A 21162-nucleotide genomic window follows, 5' to 3' on the forward strand; every position below is an offset into this window, starting at 1 on the left:
TATATAAAAGACTCACATTTTTTTTTCGTTTATTTCTAATAATAAAATTATTTATTAATTAAAATAACAAGGATTTTAAACTGTCCCGCATTATCCTGTGTTTCTTAAAAAAACAAGTATTTAAAGCAGTTAATAAAAATAAAGTACTTACCTTAACTCCATTTTCCTATTTAAAAGTACTCTCTAACTGTTAATTTTGCTTTAAATTCTTCTTATCAGTATAACTGGTAAAAAAACAGCAAAGGATTAAGCAACTGTACTGATAAAAAAATTGCCATATTTTAATTCTCTCAACAACTAGCTGTTAAACCAACATTGTTAACGTTTCAATAAAATAGTTTTGTTAAAAGTTACAGAGTTGATAAGATAAACTTGACTTTTGTTTAAAGCGAGAATATTTGTATTCGAGTGAAGAAATTTGAAACCAACCAAAATAAGTATGATTTTAGTAGGTAGCACACAAATTACATGGGAACTACACAAGTTATAATATCATGCACAGTTTGCACAGCTTTGATTGTTGAAACATTGTGCAAACAATGCAATGTTGCGTAATAACCTCACAAGATGCATATAAGCAACACAACATAATATATATTGCACTTCACGACTAGTGTGGTATTTGCTACATAACTTTTGCATACATTTGCTTTGCGCTATATCTAACTACACACATTTCCCTGGCAAAGTCTAGCATAGCGCCCCCTTAATTATAATGCAGTGTATTTGGACAATTTTATCGATCACTGAAGAATCCCTTGCTCTCCATTGATGCGGGAGATGCAGTCCAGGAGGAGCTTGTATGGTGATCCTTGTTCTCTGGATGATGACGATGTGCTGAAGATTGCATGAAAGGAGCGACGATCCAACTCCTCTGAGAGCTAAATGTTTTTTACAATACGTGCCCATTAAGTGATGTATCAAAAATAAACAAATTTATTAAGTGATAAAAAGATTATGTAAACAAATTTAGTTCAATAAATAATTTATAACCAAAATAGTTAAAAAAACAATATGCAAATGCAATATCTGGCAAAAGTAAACATTACAACTGCTTCATATAACACAAAGGCAATTGGCTGATTCAAAATAAGCAATGGACCAATTAAAAAGAATAATATATTTCTACAAATAGTCAGAATGCAAAAATATTACAAATCACCTGGCATGTGTAAAAATCCACAGCGGCTTTGCAGAAGCAAGTCCAATCCACATCCAATGTTGGATCATGTACTCTACTTATTATCAATGGAACCCTGCAATTATAAATACAGTAGTACCTATGTATTTGTCACAGGCAGCTATTTCATTAGATTTTTAAATCTTTTATACTGTTGTTTTATCGCAGTTTTCTATTTTTGTTAACAAAAAAAATATAAAAAAAAATTGTTAAAAAGAGTATAAAAACACAAACAAATATAGGCAAACAGTTATATATATATATATAAAAAAATTGGAGGTCTAAAGAAGCCCATAGTTTAAAAACAAGTACTACAAACAATGTACATTAGTTCTTACATGGAACTAATCCATCTGTTGGTAGAAGCACTGGAGAATAGGCAAGTCAAACACCAGACTGCTGTCTGTAACGGAGTGCGTTGAATTGCATTACCTAAAGATAACATCACCCACTCCTGCACTAAATGTGACTGATCTCGTTCAAGTAACGACTGGAAAACCTGAGATTTCAAGCAATTTAAACTTTTTAAAAAAATTGTTTTGTAAAAAAAGTGCAAATACAGCAAAATTTTATAATAAAATTATTATTTGTTTTAATGAAATGTGTGTGAATCATAAATATGGTATTTTAACAATAAACTTTTTTTCTACCTCATAAAGTATTTGCGCTACTGACGCAGGGAAAGGTTGAAGGGTGGAGATGAACTCAGCGATGATCTTGTTCATGATGTCCTGAGCAGGGAAGAAGTCATCCAGCATGGATGGGAGGACTTTGCTCATCACTCTTGCTTCGTGAGGATAACCTTTACGAATCCTACAAAAAAAATTACAAGTTTGTTAAATATAGTTCCTACTATTGCATTGCACACTACACAATCACAGAAGTCTTATGTATACAGTACTTAGTTAGTTTAAAATGGTTTATAAGTATAAATATTTTATAATACGACATTCAATTCCTGTTATGAGGGAAGGGGGCTTGGGATATTTAGACCATCATTGGCGCAATACACCTATGATATGACATACCTCTCAAAAAGCAGTGTAACGCGTTCCATAGCGAGCAATCTACTTTCTACAACATCTTCATGCTCTGGACTGCCACCATGTGGTGAACCATGATCAGGATTTGAACTGATCCTCATTCGACCTGAGAAAAGCATTTGCAATGGTGAAACTAAACTTTTTAACTAAAATATCATCATGTACGTATAAACAGACTTTTTAAGGTTTGATTTTGTAAAAATCTGTAACATTATGTACAAGAAAGGTTTTCTACTGCTCTTTGTTTAATTTCATTGTTTGTTTTTAACATTTATCGTTAATTTGTTAATTTTTGCTGACTTACCACAATACATGCAAGTCATCATCAGTCCGCAAGCAGCGGTTGCCCGTGGCAACCAAGGATTGGCGTGCACCTGCTCTGCTGCCACCTTAAGGATAGAATCACACTCGGAAGCGGAAATGGAAAACGAGAGAATAAGTCGTTGTAACCCATGTGTGACGGAGTGAAAAACACGGGATTGGACAGAAGTTACATCACGTGAAGATATGATCAATGTGCAAGCCTGAATAAATGGAATTTTTGCTTAACCAACCACTGGTAATAAAAAGTACATCTTTACCCAAAAACATTTAAACATTAATATATTTAAGTGTGTTATACGGTTGTTATATGAATTCTATTAGAATAAGATTCTGACGATGCAATTTATAAGAAATATATATTTTTTTAAACAATTGGTTGAATTTGATTTTTGTCTGTTACGTTTTTCTGCCCCTGGATCCTTTCTGTATTTCTATACATAGGAATCATTCAGCTGTATATGAGCGCCAGATCAGGGTCAGATTCACTGAATTTATAGAGTTACACGGTTTAAAGAATTTATCTTACCTGTGTTATAACAGAAGTAAACTCTGGCATAACAGCATCATGGCATTTCTCTATGATATAAAACGCTACAGAAGCTAGAAGGACAACATAGTCTTCATTGAACAACGAAGGGCATCTGGATTCAAACATATTTATATTTAAATATTACTTAGTTACGTATATTTATATTTAAATATATACTGGGGTAGGGAAAGATGGGACACCTTTTTACTCTATTTTCCCGTCCCATTTGGTACTAAACAAAGAACATTCAAAGAATTCTAAAACAGTATTCTCACGACTCCTATAGACCGTTGTTAATTGTTTAAAACACGATCGGGATATTTGGATGTTATGTGCTAAAGTTGCCCCGTCTGCCCCCATCTTACTATACTATATATATTTATGTTTAAATATATAGGTTAGTCTAAAAAAACAAGACATAAGAAAAAAAAATTCAACCTAAAAAAAACACCAAAAAGGCCAAAAAATTGACCTAATTCAAACTGAACCAAAAACTGTTTAGTGCGAAGTTATACTGACGTTGAAATTGCCACAAAGTTGGGAGGAATGAATTGCGAAGCTAGGTCTATGATGCCACGTAAATTAGGGTTTGGGTAACTCTCAATGCATTGAAGTAACCCCACCAGTGCTGAGGTACGACATGATAGCAAGGTGCTACTCAAGGAAGGTTCTAGAACTCTTAGAACATTTTCCGAGGTTTCTGAATTCTGTAATGCAACAGAATTGTTGATATGAAAAAGTTGTATTTTTTCTGCGCTAAAATGTAGAATTAAACTACTGTATAATTCTATTTATAAATTTTCAAAGAGTTATGCATTTCAAGGTTATAAAAACTAAAATTATATTTTAGTTCATGAGGCTTACCAATCCAAGTACAGAGCCAGCTTTACACATGGATGGGGTGATATACTGCATTAATACATCATCATCTACAGGCTGTGCACTGTATAGGAAAAAAGAACACAAATTATACAACTGTTATTAGGTAATTTGTAAGAAACATATCTGACTGCAAGGTGCTGTAGCGGCGCCAGTTAAAGAAAGACTTAAATTGGCTTTCCGGGTGTTGGGGTAATGGGCCAAATCTGGACTAAATCCCAAGTCCTTGACAAGGACCTCACCCATGAAGAATATAAATGGGAAAAAAAGTATCTTGTTCAAGAATGAAACAGACAAGAGAGTGTCTTGAACTTAAGAATCTAAGAACCTTGTAGTTTAAATCTTCAATGTAATATAGTTGACTTATGAGTGGTGTTAAAATAATTATTGCGCATTTTATAAAGTAATCATCCGGAACAAAACTGACATTTGAGTGACTTTGTTTTTATAAACTAAAGAAGTTCACAGACCAATGTGATACAGTTGACTTATGAGTAGTGTTAAAAAACAAATATGTATTACTTGTGTAATGTTGTGAGTGCAACAAACATCCATTCGAACTGTTGTTTCTCGGTGAAAAGATCCGATATTAGTAAGAGTGATCGGACACACTCGCATAGTAAAGGTCTCGCGATTGTTGAGGAAGATCCTGAGATCTGATTGGTCTGTGCAGTGGTGCGGAACCACTCTGTGTAGAGCTCGAGCAGGAATTGAACGCATGAGTGAACATCTACACCATCTCGTATCTACGGGAAAATCAATTAAAAAATAATAAGAACTGTTTTTTGTGAAAAGATAAATTGCCGTTTTTGTAAAAAAAAACAAACGTTTTTTTAAAAAAAAATAACGTTTTTGTAAAAAAAATTGATGTTTTTGGAAAAGAAAAAAATTGTTTTTGTAAAAAAGAAAATGACAGAGTGCTTTTAAACACAGTGCTTTTTAATTTTAAAAATATATTCATAAACATACTGATGCTGATTCTTTACTGCTACATATATTTGCAAGAGCACTTTCATGGTATCTTATAAACATTGCATATTGCGTAAGAACTTACTCTCAATGGTGAGAGGGGTGGAGCTGGGTTGGTTGGAACATCTGGTGTTTCAGCTTCTGATGTTTCAAACATATCACTCACATCACTACCATCTGTATACAAGTACTCCGTTACTCAGTACAAGTTGCTATCATACAGTAGAGTGGGGAAAGATGGGACACCTTTTCAATCTATTTTCTCTTCCCGTTTGGTAGTAAACAAACAACATTCAAAGAATTATAAAACTGTATCCTAATAACTCCTATAGACCGTTGTTAATTGTTTAAAACATGATCAGGATATTTAGATATTATGTGCTAAAGGTGTCTCGTCTTACCCCACCCTACTATATAAAGTAATCACCATTATATGAAATAGGTAAGCACGAGAATGGTATGCTTACATTCAGAGTAAAAAAGAAGCCGGTATGAGTTAAAGAATATTTTAGAATCCAAGACTCATGAACAAGGTAAGTATGAACATGAACCAACTTTTTAGTTATCAGCATATCACCATTATATGAAATAGGTAAGCACGAACATGAAAAATTTACATTCACGGTAAGGGTTAAAGAATATTTTACAAGCCAAGACTCTGAACACAGCAGTCAGTATTGTTTATACAACAATAAATGTTGAGATTAATTAGAAATTTAGATAACTAGGAATAAAGCAGCAAACAGCGAATTTTGTGATAATTTAGAAGATGTTTAGTTAAGTATGCCATGCAGGGGTGTTAGTGTTTGGTACCGTTACTTAGCGAGTTATCATATTCAAATGAGTGCATTGTAGCCGAGTCGTAATCACCATCATATGATTCCTCTTTCATGGGGGTGATCCCGTGAAGCAGGTGAAAAGATCTCACAGAAGACTAGGAACAAAAGAAAGTAAATATGGAAAATATTGGGAAATTGAGATTTTGTTACCTGGGCAAGACCATAAGCAGAGGATGACAATACACGTTCTGTGTTCATTGTTATCCATTTATTTGATTGCAACGATGAAGAGAGATTGCTTGAATCATTGAGTGAAGTCTGAAATATTAATAATAATTAATATAACATTGGGTTATAACTAAATTTTCAAAAAAACTTGACCTAAATAGACTGTTGAAATTTCTGTTGTTAATCAATAAATTTCCTCTTTTACATATTCCTCTAAATACCAAGTTTTCAACTTACATTTTGGTGGTGTGTGTCTTGATGTGATTTTCGCTGTGTCATGAAGCGTGACTCATCATCCAAAATACCCCGAACTTTCAGCAACTGCCTTCCAGGTTTTGTGTTGCCAAGTTTAAACGTGGGGTGGCGATAAAACACCTAGTGTGAAAATTTGTTACAATTTTTTTCGATTTTTTTTCCGGTAAATATGTTCTATAAAATGTATGATAAAAACTATGCTATATATTTTAATGATAAAATAATACAATGGTTTGTCGTGTAAGAAGAGTTATGTGACCTGGTATTTGCTTGTAGCCTTCCTTCCACATTCAGGATACAATGCACAATCTACAACTAGCGAGGTAAGACCTCTGATGGCCAAACTTGATATCTCTGTGTGCATAGCCTAAAAATGGATAAATTTATTAAAACCTCTTTTTAATGATAATGGTTTACAATTAGTCAGCAGTTTTTACCTCTCCTGATGACTCATCAGAAATCACAGGTTGTGAAACAAGCACACCAAGCAGAGACGCCCATGTTTCTTCAAATTCTGTTCGTTTTGTCCAACCTAAAATAACATTTCATTGTAAAATTTCATGTCTGTCGTAATGGCCCTGACCATGAAATGCTGGCTGAAAAATTCATCATTGTAAATTTTAACACTAACTAAAACGCAACTCTGGTCTAAATTCCAGATTTCATAAATTCCAGGCACCATTGCAAAACACAACATCTCTCACCAATTTGATTCACAATTGCAATATATTCCTGCAAGACTTCTTTCTCTTGCAAGAAATCGGAAGGAATTTCGGGCAGTGAGGTCCCTGTGTCTCCACCTAGTGCTGGGTTCCATCCAAATGTCCAAACTACGAGAGGTGTTCTCACATAGTCTTTGAACAATGGAGAAGTAGCAAGATGTAGGATCTGGAGAAAATGTTAAATTTATTTCTTATTTTTTCTTCAGTGTATTTTCAGACCTCCGGTTCTCACAGAAATTATTGTAACACTAAATAATGATAAAAAATAACTTTTTTAATTTATTACAAAACAGAGAATCAACTTACAATGTTATTAGTTGGTCTAACGATATAGGTTGGAATTTTTGCAAACATTTCTTTATTTTTGTGTTGCCTTCTAAACAGGGAGAGCATCTGATATAGTTTGATGCAACTACTAAGTGGGTTGGAGGAGTTGTTGTATATTGATGACGCCTCCTCCTTGTCAATGCAGCTGGGTAGGTAAGGTGGCTCATAAGGAATTCTCCCAATGTCTGAAATGATATTGAATTTGTTTTGTACTTGAGTTTGAATTAAGACGCAAAATAAAGGAATGAAAAGTAAGGCGCCCATATATAGAGCACTTAGTTATGACATAGCGACACAATTAATAATGAACCACGTTAATTGCGGCACATTCCGTAAATCCTGTGACTAAGACATGCAAGTCCGTCTGCACTAAGGCGTGTTCATAACAGAACTATTAAAATGTGTTTATAACAGAACTATTAAAAAGTGAAGCATAGTTTTAGCAAAACAGTAACCCACGTATCTCCATTATGGTAAATAAGACTTGAACAGTTTGTAACATCCACTTGACTTCATTTATAAACATTGCATGGAGGGATTGTACAGCCAGTGCTTGTTGCAAGCTTTCCAAAACACAAACTATGTCTTGCAATGAAGGTATCTTGCCTTTGTGTATGCCATATTGGGTTACCTGCAAATGTGTGAAGCCATGTTAAAACTTATGTTATATTCATTAAATTGTGATACATTCGCATTTAACATCTACACAAACTGCATAAATACTTTCTTAATAAAAGAAATATCAAAACGAAGTAAATATGGTGGAACTGATATATAAATCAGCTTTACAGCAGTCAGCACAATGGTTAGAGCAATCATTTAACGCATTTTACTTACCTTAAAACCAAGAACAATGATATTTAAATAATCATTAGAGTTCACATTTGGTAGTTGGTATTGTGTAGGTAGGATGTGATGAAATTTCAACATGTTAACTAAGCATCTGTTTAACCACATCAAATTTTGTTGGAAGTTTTTATCCCCAATAAATTTGATTTCTGTAAAACATCATAAATGAAGGAGAAATTAAAGTGCCCCACCATAAAATAAACTAGAATATTGAATATATCAATGTTTGTGGTGTGCAAGACTTTTTCTTTATTTGTGTTGTGCAATGTTTGCATAGTTGGTGTTAATTAGGTGGAATGTACGCTGATGGAACATGGTTCAATAACAGTCTTTTTTAAAAAAGACTAATTTAGAAATGAACTTTGTTGATATTAATGAAGCAGAGAGAAATCTAGTTGACAAATTGAAGTTGCTATGTGATACAAATGGAAAAGAAATTGATCCAAAAAAATCAGTTCCTATATTGCATGACCTGGCCAAGATATATGGATGTAAAACTAAACACCGGAAGTTGAACTATATTCGCAGTGTGGCTTTGTATAATGCTGCTATAGTAAGAGATCCAAACAATGATGAAATTAAAAGTAATCTTAAAAGATTTCATTTAGTTGTTTTAGTAAATGCAAAGGCCAAAAGATATGACGCTAATTTGAACAAGATTTCTGCAAATCTAAAAAGTAAACTAAAACAAGCAAGAAAGAAATCGGGAGAACAATACAACACAGTGACTCAAATACCAGATAATGTAGAACGTGATTCCACTGCAACGAAAGAACTGTTTCCACTGCAACGAAAGAAAATATCAGATGTTCAAAATATTCAAAATAGTGTTACACAGCACTTCACTGAATTAATGAGATTTGTCTCTAATGAATGCATTGGAATTATGGGGAATCCCCCTTGTAAATACTCTGTAGTAGGATTAGGTTCCCTGGCACGATCAGAAATTACTTTATATTCAGATTTTGAACACATCATTCTTCTTGAAGATGAAGCAGCTTGGAATGAAGAGCGTAAGATGATCATGAGATACTTCAAGTGGTTCTCCACAATATTTCACATCGTCCTAATCAACCTTGGAGAAACCATGATTCCTTCAGTTGCAATTCCAAGTTTAAACGGTGAAACCACCAACTGGTTTTATGATGCTTTTACACCAAATGGTGTAGCGTTTGATGGGTTAATGTCACATGCAAGCAAGATACCACTTGGAAGACAACCAACTGTAAACAAACCATGGAAAATGGAGCTTATAAAGCCGGTGAAAGAAATGCTTCGACTGTTGGAAATGGAACAAGACATAAAGCAGGGATATCATTTGGCTGATATTTTATCCAAGCCTTGTTTTGTAGCTGGTGATGAAACAATATTTAAAGAGTATCAGGATAAATCGCGCCATGTTGTTGTGAATAAACAGGATATGTCACAACTCCAAAACTTGACAATGTTCATTGCTCAAATAAATGAGGAGTTAACAGATTTGCACATTATGAAACAGTTACAACTATTTAGGGATGGTGAAAGCTTAAACCTTAAAAAAGTATTCTACAGAAGTGCAACGATCTTTATTGCATTAATTGGTCGGCGATACTCAATAAAAGGATCTTCATGTTTTGATATCATTGATATATTGGAACAACGCAACTTATGCAGTGAAATAGTGGCTCATGAGGTTCGATTAATGGTTGCAGTGGCTTGTGAGATAAGGTTTAAAGTTTATCATTCAAGGGGAAGACAAGATGATGTTTTCATGGAAGGTTCTAATCCAAAGACAACAGTGTCAGGGTTGATTGGAATCATTGGAAAACAAAGCCTCTGTGATTTTACCGAAACAGCATATTGTTTGCATAAGTTTGCAGTCAAGTTGAAAGTATCAGTAATGACAAAACTTGATGTAATGCTAAGTGCTTCTTGGAAGTTAAAAGCAAGAATTTCAGCTTTATTTTATTTTGGATTGGAGGAGGAGCTGATTGAACATGCGAGTCTCATCGTATCAGACAGAAGGCAACTTCAAGGGATAGAAATCCAAACTGTGAACTGGTCAAAAAAATACTTACGTATTAAAAAATATGATGGCTTTCGAGTTTTAAATTGTGTACAAAAACAATCCCTTTTCACAAAGCGATTTTGGCAATCTTTTAAAGCGAAAGTTGCTCTTCAATGCTAAGATAAGTTGAGTAAATACTTCAATGTACAAAAGCAAACAAAATATTTGAAAACTATTAACTTATTTCTTGTTGTTCAAAACATTTATAAGCAGCTTGTTTATTCAGTTTTATTAAACTTAATTATAGTAATAACATCACGCTTCTTGTGATTTATACTGTCTATTCCACACCTTGCCATATTTTCTATTTTTGTGTTACTGTGAATGTGCTGTTAACTGTGAATAGCAAGAACAGTTTTAAACTGTTCAGCAATATAGCCTTCGTAAAACGAGCTGTTAGAAATGTTATGTTTATTTTAAAGCTTACTATTCAATAAATTATGTGGATTTAGTAAATAAAATTTACGCAATAAATGAAGTTGTTTTAAGAGTCCAATTGCTATATTAGGACAAAAACAAGAATAAATGCCAGCGACATTTATACATTTAAGAACAAGAAATAATTTGTAACTACCAGTTGCCTATAGTTAAATGCGAATAAAATCCCACAGTTGACCTATACTCAACTTAAGTAATACAACAAAACCTCACCCTCAGCTGACTAAAAAATAATCAATTTCTCTTTTTATAAACTTATTTTCTACATGTATACCACATTTCAAAGTGTCTGGAATCCAGTTTACAAGCATACACCTAAACCAATTAAATACAGACTCTGGGTGGATTTTATTTATTTATTACGGAAAATACTTTGGTGCAGCTGTAAAGCAGAAACTAGTTTCAAGCCGTGTAGGTTTTTGTTCTCGATATTTTAACTTGCTGCTTTATCTGTCTGATGAATTCTGACATATGAGAAGTCTGTTTAGTCTGATCTGGTTACTATATCACAACTAGGAGAGCAATCTCTTCACAAAGTTTCAGTTGGAATAATCTTTCCCTGTTACTAATAAACTAAATTTGTTTAGCATAAGTGTAATATTTGGCTTTAGCATAAGTGTAGTATTTGGCTTTAGCATAAGTTTAGTATTTGGCTTTAGCATAAGTTTAGTATTTGGCCTATTTCTACTGTTGTATAATGTAATTGTTCGTGTATTCACATACAAATAATAAGATTACCTGAATTAGAATTATCCTTAAGTGGTGTGTCAAACTCAGTGTTTCCAGGTGTGATTTCCAAAACAGCCTTGATTTTTTTATCCAAGGTAAGCAGTGATGCCGCAAGCAAATTGCTGCAAAAAGTTTGTAATAATCTTATATATAAACACTTTAAAAGCCATCAATAATGTTAGACTGTTTTGAATATATACTAACCACAAACTGTTGTGGTTGATACAGCGAAAAGACGACCCCATACGATATACTTTATAACTGATGGTAAACAAACCTAAAATATTGTAATTTCAAAGGGAGACATACAGACTAAATGTCATCATGCCAATCTAACCTGGTTTTATCCTCAGGATAAGGAATGAGTGGTGCATGTATTGAAGTAACTTCATGTATTCCTATATATAAACATGATGCAAGGTGCTGTGCTGTGAAATTCTGTAAAAAAGGAAGGATTTTTAGTCAGTAGCAGAGCCAAAAAATTAAAACAAGATTTTTTGGAATTAACCAAGAATTTTGTGTATTTTACAAAAAAGCTGCAAAAATGATTGAATCTCAAAATGTACAGTCCGAAGTGTTTTAACCAAATGATGAAATGCGATACAAAAAAAAATTAAATAAAAAACAATCAATTTGTTGATTGTTTTTCACAAAAGGGGGGGTCTTAACTGCAACCATTTTTGTTGTTACATACAGATCAAGTCTGATATACAAACACATAACTCACAACTTACATTATTTCCTTGAATATCAATGATGTCATCAAAATCAGCACAAGCTAACACTCTAGCACACTCTGGTGTCCATCTGTTTTCATCAAGGCAAGATAGAATAACAGATTTAAACCAATTCTAGATAGAAACAACAAACAATTCAACAATAAAAAAAAACAACAATTTAACAATAAAGAGTGGGGAAACAAAAAAAAAACAGTATGCATTAACCTAAAAAACAGTGACTCACAAAATCAAATTTAAATGAAAATACCTTGGTACAGTTTTAGACACAAAATCAGAATTTGTAAATCTAGCTTAGTAAAAACTACCTGTAAACCAATTATAAATGTACAAGTGTAGAGTTAGTAGTTAATACTGTAATGTTATACTTCTTATTACTCGACAATGGGTACAATAGAACAAAAATGTTAATAAACCTGGTTTGGTTTCTCCATCAAGGCTTGGATAGTTGGACCAGGTTTCTCGCTTGTGATTGGCTGTTCTCCAGTCACATGACTATGCAACTGACTAATCAGGTCACAAAACAGAATATATTGGGACTTTTCCTTTAAACTTTCACCTTTTTGCTAAATTTTTAAAGAATATATATTAATTTGGAATAAATTTTAGGGTATTGTTGGAAACTTATTTTAAAAATACAAAAATGAAAATTTACCATTAAATTTTGAGTAAATTCTGTTGGGATAATTTCCAAAGCCTCCTCCTTGTTTAGTTCCAAAATATTTTCCACAGTTGTTTGTAGAAATAATAGAGAAGCAGCAAATACCCTCCTAACTGGTGAGAAAAGGAACTTTGGAGAGAGCAAAAGGGAAATCAAGGATTCTGAACTTTTTATCGAAACTCCAGACAAACATTTTAAAATCCTTAAAATGAATGAGGCCTGAAAAGAAAAAAATATAAAAATTAATAAAATTTAAAATAAACAAAGAATAAAAAATAACTCTAGACATCTTAAAATGCTTAAAAGAGTAAAGCCGGAACAATACACAAATTTAATAAAATTTATAATATACAAACAAAGAATAAAACGTACCTTTATATTTTGTTGTGTTTTCGATAATTTTGAAATTGCTTTGATTAAACAAGCGCTCTCTTCTGCCCCCAAGTGGACAGATGTGAGAAAGTCTTGGACTGGAGGCTCCTCTGACATCATTATGATGTCATTAACATGGTGTTCAGCCAACCATAACGATAACTCAGATTGGTTCGAGTTTTGACACTTCAAAAAATTAAAATCAGTGTTTCCATGATGTAAAAGTAATTTTATGCTAACGGCAACACTAAAAGCTATAAGCAAAAAAAATCTTTTGAACAGTTTTTGTATAAGATATTGCATTTTCATAAATAACTATATTTAGATTATTTTCCAAGAAAAGTTTACTCTTAAATAATAAGTATATTGCTGAGTTTGAATTTACATTAATAAAGTGAATTATTTAATCTAATTTAAACATAGGTAAACTATATTAAAACTAAGTTAAGCAAGCATCTAATGAATCCTATCACCGAGTAAATTTGTTTTGTGTTAACTGTTAACATGTTATACATATAAGAAGCTTTGACGAGGCACGTTAGGAAACCTAAAGATTAAGTCTGAGTTGGCCCTTTAAGTGTTTGACCTACATCAGAAAATGATGCTTCAACCACCATGTATAAAATAAAAAGTGCTATAAAAGTGTATTGTACTGTGGGGTAAGATGGGACACCTTTAAAACATTATATCCAAATACACTGAACGTGTTTTAAACAATTACCAACAGTCTATGGGAGTTGTGAGGATACAGTTTTATAATTCTTTAAATGTTCTTCGTTTACTACCAAATGGGAGGAGAAAAATAGAAAGAAAATTTGTCCCATCTTCCCCCGCCTACTATATACTTAATAATATAAGTGTATTACAGTTCAGAACACACTGAATGAATGAATTGTGTATTTTAAATGAAACTAGTGATAAAAACAACAATGACCATTCCACTAACACCCAACACCACCAAAACAGTTATGTGACTAACACCATATGATGCGTTACTAGTTACCACCATGAATTGCAAACTTAAATGTTTAAACAGTGAAAGAATTCAGATGATTATCAAATTTTTTTCCCAGTCTGGGATATTATTTTTTTTAACACTGTTGTATTTTACTGTTGGTTCAAAGCAGTTTGACAGTTTTTATTTCTGCAAAGCATTGGTTATTGTTTATTTTAAACACAAGTATAAATCTGTGGTTTTTTGAACTTTATATTAATAAAAAGTTAGGTTTTTGAATTGGGTTGCTAAACTTTGTCATGAATTTATGTATAACATTTCGCTTTATTGCAAAATATAATTAAGTAAAAATATGATTAAAATTTATTGAAAATATCAAAGTAGTTTTCTCACTGTATTGAATATTTAAGTTTACAAGTTATTCAGTGTTAGCGTGTTAGTTTTGTGTGATGCATACAACATACCCTCATTCTCAACATGGACTTCTTGCGAACTGATTTCATTAGATAAACTTCACTCAAACAAAACTAGTAAAAAACTTAAATCAAAACAAGGACAAATTAAAAGCAAACAAAAGCAAAATAACTGGATTTTTTTAATTATGTTCAATTTTTACATTATTCTTACCACATAGTCAGCTAATAGAATGACACAGCCCCTTTTTACAATATTTCGATTTAAAGGGAAATCTTTGGCATCTTTACAACCTGGAATGCAAAATTTAAATTGAAGAAACTAATTTTAATAATATATAAAAAAGGCACATATGCTAAATTTGCGCTATTTTTTAAAGATATAAAAAGTTATAAAACATTTAAATATATATGAAAACTGATTATTATCGCTTACACTAAACAAAAAAACTGAACGGCAGTAAATTTTCTTTTCACAAAAATCTATAAACAAATATAACAACCAAGTGACTATTGTAATGTTCCACTTCCAGCTATACTTCCTATACCAGTATATATATAACTTTATGACTGTTTTATAAATGTATGTATGTGTATGTAACTTCTTACTTTATCCTCTTGTAGCCAGAAAATGAGTTGTTTAACACAGGTTTTTTGTATCATACACATCGTGAAGCTTACAAATTACCAAGCATGTTATCAAATGAATTTATACAACACTTCAGACTACAAAAATCTAAGTTATAAATACCCGTAAAGTTCTCCCAAAACTGTGCAGTGACTGGCACAAAATGGGATAGGTATTGAGCCCACATGATAGTGATAATAGGATGACTGTAAGTTAAATGAAGGAATGTGGAAACCATTTGATCGCTTGTATAAAATCCATTGATGTTAGTTGAGCTGACCTTCTTGCATGCAGATGTCAAGTTTTTAAATGAACCTTTAAAAATAAAAGTATTATAAAAATAAAAATAAAATATTAAAAAATTAAACTAAACTATTTAAAAGATTAAAATAAATTATTAAAAAAATAAAATATATAATTAAAAATATTAAACTAAATTATTTAAATATTTAAAACAAATTATACAAAAAAATAAATTTTGTCTGGATTAAAGTAGTTTTACATTTTATATTTCTGATCAAACAATTTAAGATATTAAAAAAATCATTTTTCTGTTTTTTTAAGAACATGCGAATAGTTCAGCATAAAAAAAACTAATGCAAAATTGGTCTATGTTTTTGTATTTTTAGGCTTGTAAAGTATATATATTTTCTCAAAACAAACAACAAAAATAACTGCATGGTTTATGATAGGAAATATATAAAAATCAACTTAAAATAAAGTAATTTAAAAAAGATGAGTTGTTACTTACCAGATCTGTGTATATAAGTAAGAGCAAGAAAAAGTTCATTTATTTGCTGACTAAGCAAGGTCTGCGATGACTCATCACTTTTTGTCCTTGGATTTGTGGAATAATGTAGTAGTGTTGAACAGCATGAACCAATCACTTGGTGGAAAAATCTATGCAAAAAAAACACACGAACAAACGTCATTTCAAGATATCGCAACTCAGAAAGGTGGGACTTAAAGTAGGAAAACTATAAAATTTAAGCTGTAAAAATAACGGGCCTAATTGCAGTGCTGGGCTCACTGGATGGTAGTTTGCAACACAACAGATCATTTTTTTAATTTTTTTTTACCTTTTTTTATAAAATATTTTTTTTAGTAATAAAAACAAAGGATACTCGGTCAGTTGTTTGACGCCAACCCAGTAATCACTAAATGATTTGAAACACCCTTGGTATTGCGGTAATGGGCCAACCCTGGCCTAAATTTTGGCAAGTCCCTAACTTTCATTTCCGGGACAGAGAACTTTAAGCTAAATTAATGGTTATAAATTATCGAAACCAATGGTTTTTAAATGCCACAGGTCCCAACAGAAGTTACAGTTATACAGTATATAGTAGTTCTAAAATAACTCACATAGCTAGTATATCTGCTGGTGAGAAATCTTCTTTCATATTTTGTTCTTCTTCTTCTTGTGACGTTTGATCAGAATGTAAATATTCCATGTGAGTGCATGTCATGTGTTTGATCTGTATGATACGTAAACATAGTTACAAACAGTTGCATGTCTATACCATAACAATAAGCAGTCAACGTTGTAGGAGGCATTTATACGTAGAAACTTTATCACAAGTGCAAGTAATTATTATGTTATAGCAGTGCATATTCTTACACAGTAGAAAAGTACTGTACTCTAAACCAAGCACATATATTTTTAAGTACTTTTATTTTAATTACAGATCATAAACCCTTGATTGCGTTGTTTGGTCCTTACAATGCTACACCTGCTTTGGCAGCCAACAGGCTATCACGAATCACGATGGGCAATAATGTTCATTTAGTACGATAACACAATTGAATACATGAAAACTACAGACATTACTGGTTTTTGTACCAACATTGCATAAACAAACCAGGCGCCAAACTTTTTAAAATGCAACGGTTTCAGAGATAATTAGACACAGTTTTTTTATGAAACAAATCTAACTTTGCAATGTTTACTGATTAGGATACTGCAAAAATATAAGGGTAGGCCTGCCTACATTGCCACCCCAGGTTTGGCGCCTATAAGGTTTACCATATTAGTTATGGCAAAGATAAGACTCATTAAAACTACTTAAAAAGTAAGATCAAAATAAATACCTTGACTTTACTCAAGTCAATATTATCCAGAATATCATGCTCACTGGCTTGACAAATAAGCACACGTAGTAGGACAAGTATGTTAGTAAGCCAGCGGTGGATGTGAGATATTGAATTCTGTTGGATAAGTAACTTAATGCTTGGTATAAGAAAGCATCTAGACTATTTAATAAAAATAGTACATGTTTAAAATTGAAATCGTGTATTTAAAATTGAAATAATTCATATTTAAAATTGAATTAGTTCGTATTAAAAATTGAAATAGTTTATATTTAAAATTAAAATACTATATTTTAAAAGTTAAATATGTGTTGTTTCAATGGAAATTCATACTAAGCTTCATCTGACAAATGTATTATCGTCTATGAGTTAAATCTTACCAGTGATTTCGGCATCTTCAGCAACAAATCCATCAAAAGACCAATCGGTCTCAAAGCAGACGGTGATAGTGCTTCAAACAATGAATGTAACGTGCTGACATCATCATGACTCGTCACTTCAACCTAATAACATAAATCAGCAATTTTAATAAATTTCACTCATGATATTACAATTTGTTTTATGGATATTGCAATATTTGTAAAAGGAGTTATATAATGTGTTGGGGAAGATGGGACAACTTTAACTCATAATATCCAAATATCCCATCTTTCCTCAGCCCACCATATTATAAAACGTGCCAATTCAGAAATTGCGTTTAAAATTCACCTTTAGTTGGCTGAGTAATGGAAGTAGAACATCGGCGACTTGTCGGGAATATTTCTTCCATTTCTCAACATTTTCACGACGACCGTGAACCAGAATCGTGATCAGCATTTTGAAAACCTGTTTTTTTTTAATGTGCAAAAATTTAAATGGATTTTAGGAAAAAGTAATTTAATTAGTACCATTTTTTTCTTAGTTTTTAAACTTACGGCATAGGTTTTATGAAGTAAATAAAATTAATGCAAATATAGAATGAATTTTATAGAACACACAGTTTTAAATCATAAAAACATAAAAAAAATTTAAAAAAACAGATCTATAAAAAAATTTGTGAATCAGTATGGCAAACAAAAAAATTTTTCATTTTTTTATTGTTTTTTTTTCCTTTTGTAGCAAAGCAATTTATTTCATTTTGGTAAAATCAGGTTTCTAAAGCTTAAAATAATCGTAATGTTTAATTTTCATGCAAAAGTAAAATCTGCAGAATAAACTTGTTACCTGGTATATTAGAGACTGCCACCGATATGCACAATAGAAAAGAAAAAGTGGGTTAATGGGTTAAGCATTTATAAAGTAGAAAAAAAAGCAAAGCACAACTTTTTAACATGCAATACTATAAAAATTAACCTAAGAAAAAAAAACTGTTTCAAAAACCCCATATTAAAACTACATTTTTAAACTTTTATTTTTTGATAGAAATATTATATTTTTTTATCATATTAGGGAAAGTACCTGTGGATGTTGTAAAAGTTTGAGCAGAGTGAATTGAACAACCTCGCGCTGTGTAGTGACCTCTGGTGGCTCGTTTTTACTCGATGCACGAACAACATAAATATCATGGATTATCGGTTGCATGGCTGGAATCACTGCAAGTCAAGAATAAATGTAAAACAAAATGAGCTTTATATTAAAAAAAGTTGCTTAAAACAAGATGACTTTAATATTTTCCAGTAAAAATGAGCTTTTAATATGCATAAATACATTGGTAAAAGTTCAAGTTTCGCGTCAGTTTCTTTCACTTTAGTATTGTAACCTTAATATAATTAAATAATACTTCATGAGTTCTTAAACTAGCTCGAAGATCAGGTGTGCTATAAAAAGTTGTTTTATGAGCGTTTAAACATTTTTTCGTAGCAAAACGGTATACGTATTGTGGGCATTGTTAAGGGGGTATGCAAGATAAAGAAAATGAAAGATAAAGAACTCATGCTGTATTATATGATTTCAGATGTAGTGATTTAAAATCATTATAATAAATGATTCATATGATACTCACACGAGATATCTCGAACACTATAGATATAAAATCATGTCAGGATAAATGATTTACATGATGCCAATCATGATTCACACGATACCAATCACGATTCACGTGATACTCACCATGAGATGCAGAACCCTGACCACTGGCCATGAGTCCATCACATAATTGGATGATTTTCGGCATCGTGATCACAGCTTTTGTGCGATAACGCTCGTAAGACAAAAGGACGAGGAAGAAGAAGACATGGGGGATCAAGCTCTCTGATCCTCGGACCTGGAAGAGGAAAACAACATCCTTTTTGAATCAAGGATTTTTTAATTAAAAAAAAAAGTATTCGAAACTGTTTTATTCTAAATTTTAATTTTTAAGCAGCATTTATTTAAACAGATTCTATGGATATAGATCCTCGACCAGGAAAATATAAACTTTTTCTGTAATTACTAAAACTAAAATAAGATTACTACTACTTCACAATTTAGTGTTATAAATTCTTTACAATTTCATAACAGAATTTATTTGAAAAAATAGAATTCTAAATTTTAATGAGGTAGAATAATCTAACGACGGGTAAGATTCTGTAGCGTGGCACATCAGGAGACCTAGGACTTGGGCCAGAATTTTTCCATTATCCTAACTAGGGTAATGCTTCCAAAACACAGCAAAATCTTTTATTACTTACTAATCCCCCTTCAATAGATTCGAACTGTTTAATGATAAAATTGATGAAAACTTGATCTGAATCCAACATGCAGTAATTCACTCGTAACTGTACCAGTTGAGCAAGCAAATTTAGGACGTGTTTCTGTTAAATGCAAAAAAATATATTCAAAATTGTAACATTTAACAGTTTTTTTTGATAAAAACCATAAATGTTCTATTGTGTTTCTGTGAAAATGAAACTATACTTAAAATCGTAACTTTCAACAGTTTTAATTGATAAAAACTATAAATGATCTTTTTAAGACGTGTTTCTGTAAAAACGATTAGAATTTTTAACACTTTGAATTAATGGTAAAAACTATAAAATATTCCATTTCATACACATTAGGCATGTAATATAAACCAGAGTTGGTCGAATATAAATAGGATATTCTACACATATAATATAATAATAAGCCTTTAATATAGACCAAAACGGCCCTTTGTCCTTATAAAAACTTCCAATAAACAGATTTTTTACCAAATATTCCGAACACTTTTAAATTTCAAAATAGTAAAACCACAAAAATGCAAATCTTACTTGAAACTCCACAGAGCTGGTGGTTGTGTAAAGCTTAAGTGACTTAATCACAAGTATCTCAAACAATCGAATATAGTTCTGTATTGAAGATTTGCTGCCTTTCGAATTTTTGGAAACGTCATTTAATTTTTTTTCCACCTAAACAAGTTTAAAACAGATTTAAGAGAGATTTTTTTTTAGTTTAGTGTGAATGTATGCCATGAAGTAAACTGTATGTAGAGGTAATAGGGGAAAAAGGCCTTTTTTTAAATTTTAATGATTTTTGTAAAATAAATTAAACTGTTATACACTATGGCAGGCTTTTTAAAAAAAAACAAAAAACAAAAATTTTTAGTAATGTTCAGCTTAACACCACATAGTCAAAATTCTATTACATGATACTAATTTAAAAATAAAAATACACAAATTTTAAAATATTTTTTTATGTTCTGACATAACTTAATAGTCTAAACTATATCAACAATTATTAAACACTTTTCTTTACATAATTGTCACCTTTTTCTTGATAGAACCAAACCATCCATCATTTTCTTTAGGAGGGGATTTAGTTTGTAGCGAATGATGGAAAGATGAGTTAGCGATGGCCATTGTTAGATGGTTGAGTGGATGGTGGAATATCTGGTGTGTATGGTACATGGTTGTTATGGTAACAATGGCGCTTGTTTAAAAAAAATTTTTTGAAAATAATTAATAAAGTAATTTATACATACCAAGGTCACAAAACAGCTAAACTAAATAAAAACAAAACGAAAAAAAAAATATTTTTTTGGGGGGAGGATTTTTTATGAAAAAAATATAATA

At 31.6% G+C, this 21162-nt stretch overlaps 2 protein-coding genes across 6 annotated transcripts in view; one reads left to right on the plus strand and one right to left on the minus strand.

The window, feature by feature from the left end:
- Positions 1-257: 257 nt before the first annotated feature.
- Positions 258-21162, minus strand: part of LOC149735658 (huntingtin-like) — a 32704-nt gene continuing 11799 nt past the window's right edge. The window contains exons 24-63 of one of the 5 annotated variants that reach the window (XM_089878480.1): positions 20857-20979; positions 20362-20499; positions 19801-19923; positions 19241-19394; positions 18590-18723; positions 18356-18370; positions 17861-17977; positions 17533-17655; positions 17153-17269; positions 16427-16539; positions 15816-15964; positions 15188-15379; positions 14651-14730; positions 14488-14550; positions 13069-13254; positions 12691-12915; positions 12452-12601; positions 12033-12149; positions 11636-11736; positions 11308-11420; positions 8073-8233; positions 7695-7866; positions 7215-7420; positions 6891-7074; positions 6624-6718; positions 6446-6553; positions 6169-6306; positions 5914-6021; positions 5795-5858; positions 5010-5101; positions 4478-4701; positions 3941-4019; positions 3596-3783; positions 3074-3188; positions 2528-2747; positions 2209-2329; positions 1831-1993; positions 1519-1679; positions 1163-1256; positions 258-881 (exon numbers count right to left, since the gene is read on the minus strand). In XM_089878480.1, the coding sequence (XP_089734606.1) occupies positions 744-881; positions 1163-1256; positions 1519-1679; positions 1831-1993; positions 2209-2329; positions 2528-2747; positions 3074-3188; positions 3596-3783; positions 3941-4019; positions 4478-4701; positions 5010-5101; positions 5795-5858; positions 5914-6021; positions 6169-6306; positions 6446-6553; positions 6624-6718; positions 6891-7074; positions 7215-7420; positions 7695-7866; positions 8073-8233; positions 11308-11420; positions 11636-11736; positions 12033-12149; positions 12452-12601; positions 12691-12915; positions 13069-13254; positions 14488-14550; positions 14651-14730; positions 15188-15379; positions 15816-15964; positions 16427-16539; positions 17153-17269; positions 17533-17655; positions 17861-17977; positions 18356-18370; positions 18590-18723; positions 19241-19394; positions 19801-19923; positions 20362-20499; positions 20857-20979 (5364 nt within the window). In that variant the 3' untranslated portion in view covers positions 258-743. Of the gene's footprint in view, positions 882-1162; positions 1257-1518; positions 1680-1830; positions 1994-2208; positions 2330-2527; positions 2748-3073; positions 3189-3595; positions 3784-3940; positions 4020-4477; positions 4702-5009; positions 5102-5737; positions 5859-5913; positions 6022-6168; positions 6307-6445; positions 6554-6623; positions 6719-6890; positions 7075-7214; positions 7421-7694; positions 7867-8072; positions 8234-11307; positions 11421-11635; positions 11737-12032; positions 12150-12451; positions 12602-12690; positions 12916-13068; positions 13255-14487; positions 14551-14650; positions 14731-15187; positions 15380-15815; positions 15965-16426; positions 16540-17152; positions 17270-17532; positions 17656-17860; positions 17978-18355; positions 18371-18589; positions 18724-19240; positions 19395-19800; positions 19924-20361; positions 20500-20856; positions 20980-21162 lie in introns of all 5 variants that reach the window. The other 4 variants (XM_089878478.1, XM_089878479.1, XM_089878481.1 and 1 more) reach the window with 4 other exon arrangements.
- On the plus strand, positions 8281-10713 carry LOC149735659 (uncharacterized). The gene has a single exon (XM_089878492.1). The coding sequence runs from the start codon at positions 8440-8442 to the stop codon at positions 10249-10251; it is 1812 nt and encodes a 603-aa protein (XP_089734618.1). The 5' UTR covers positions 8281-8439; the 3' UTR covers positions 10252-10713.

This window comes from Ciona robusta, chromosome 5 (assembly GCF_009617815.1).
Source record: "Ciona robusta chromosome 5, ASM961781v2".
NCBI lineage: Eukaryota > Metazoa > Chordata > Ascidiacea > Phlebobranchia > Cionidae > Ciona > Ciona robusta.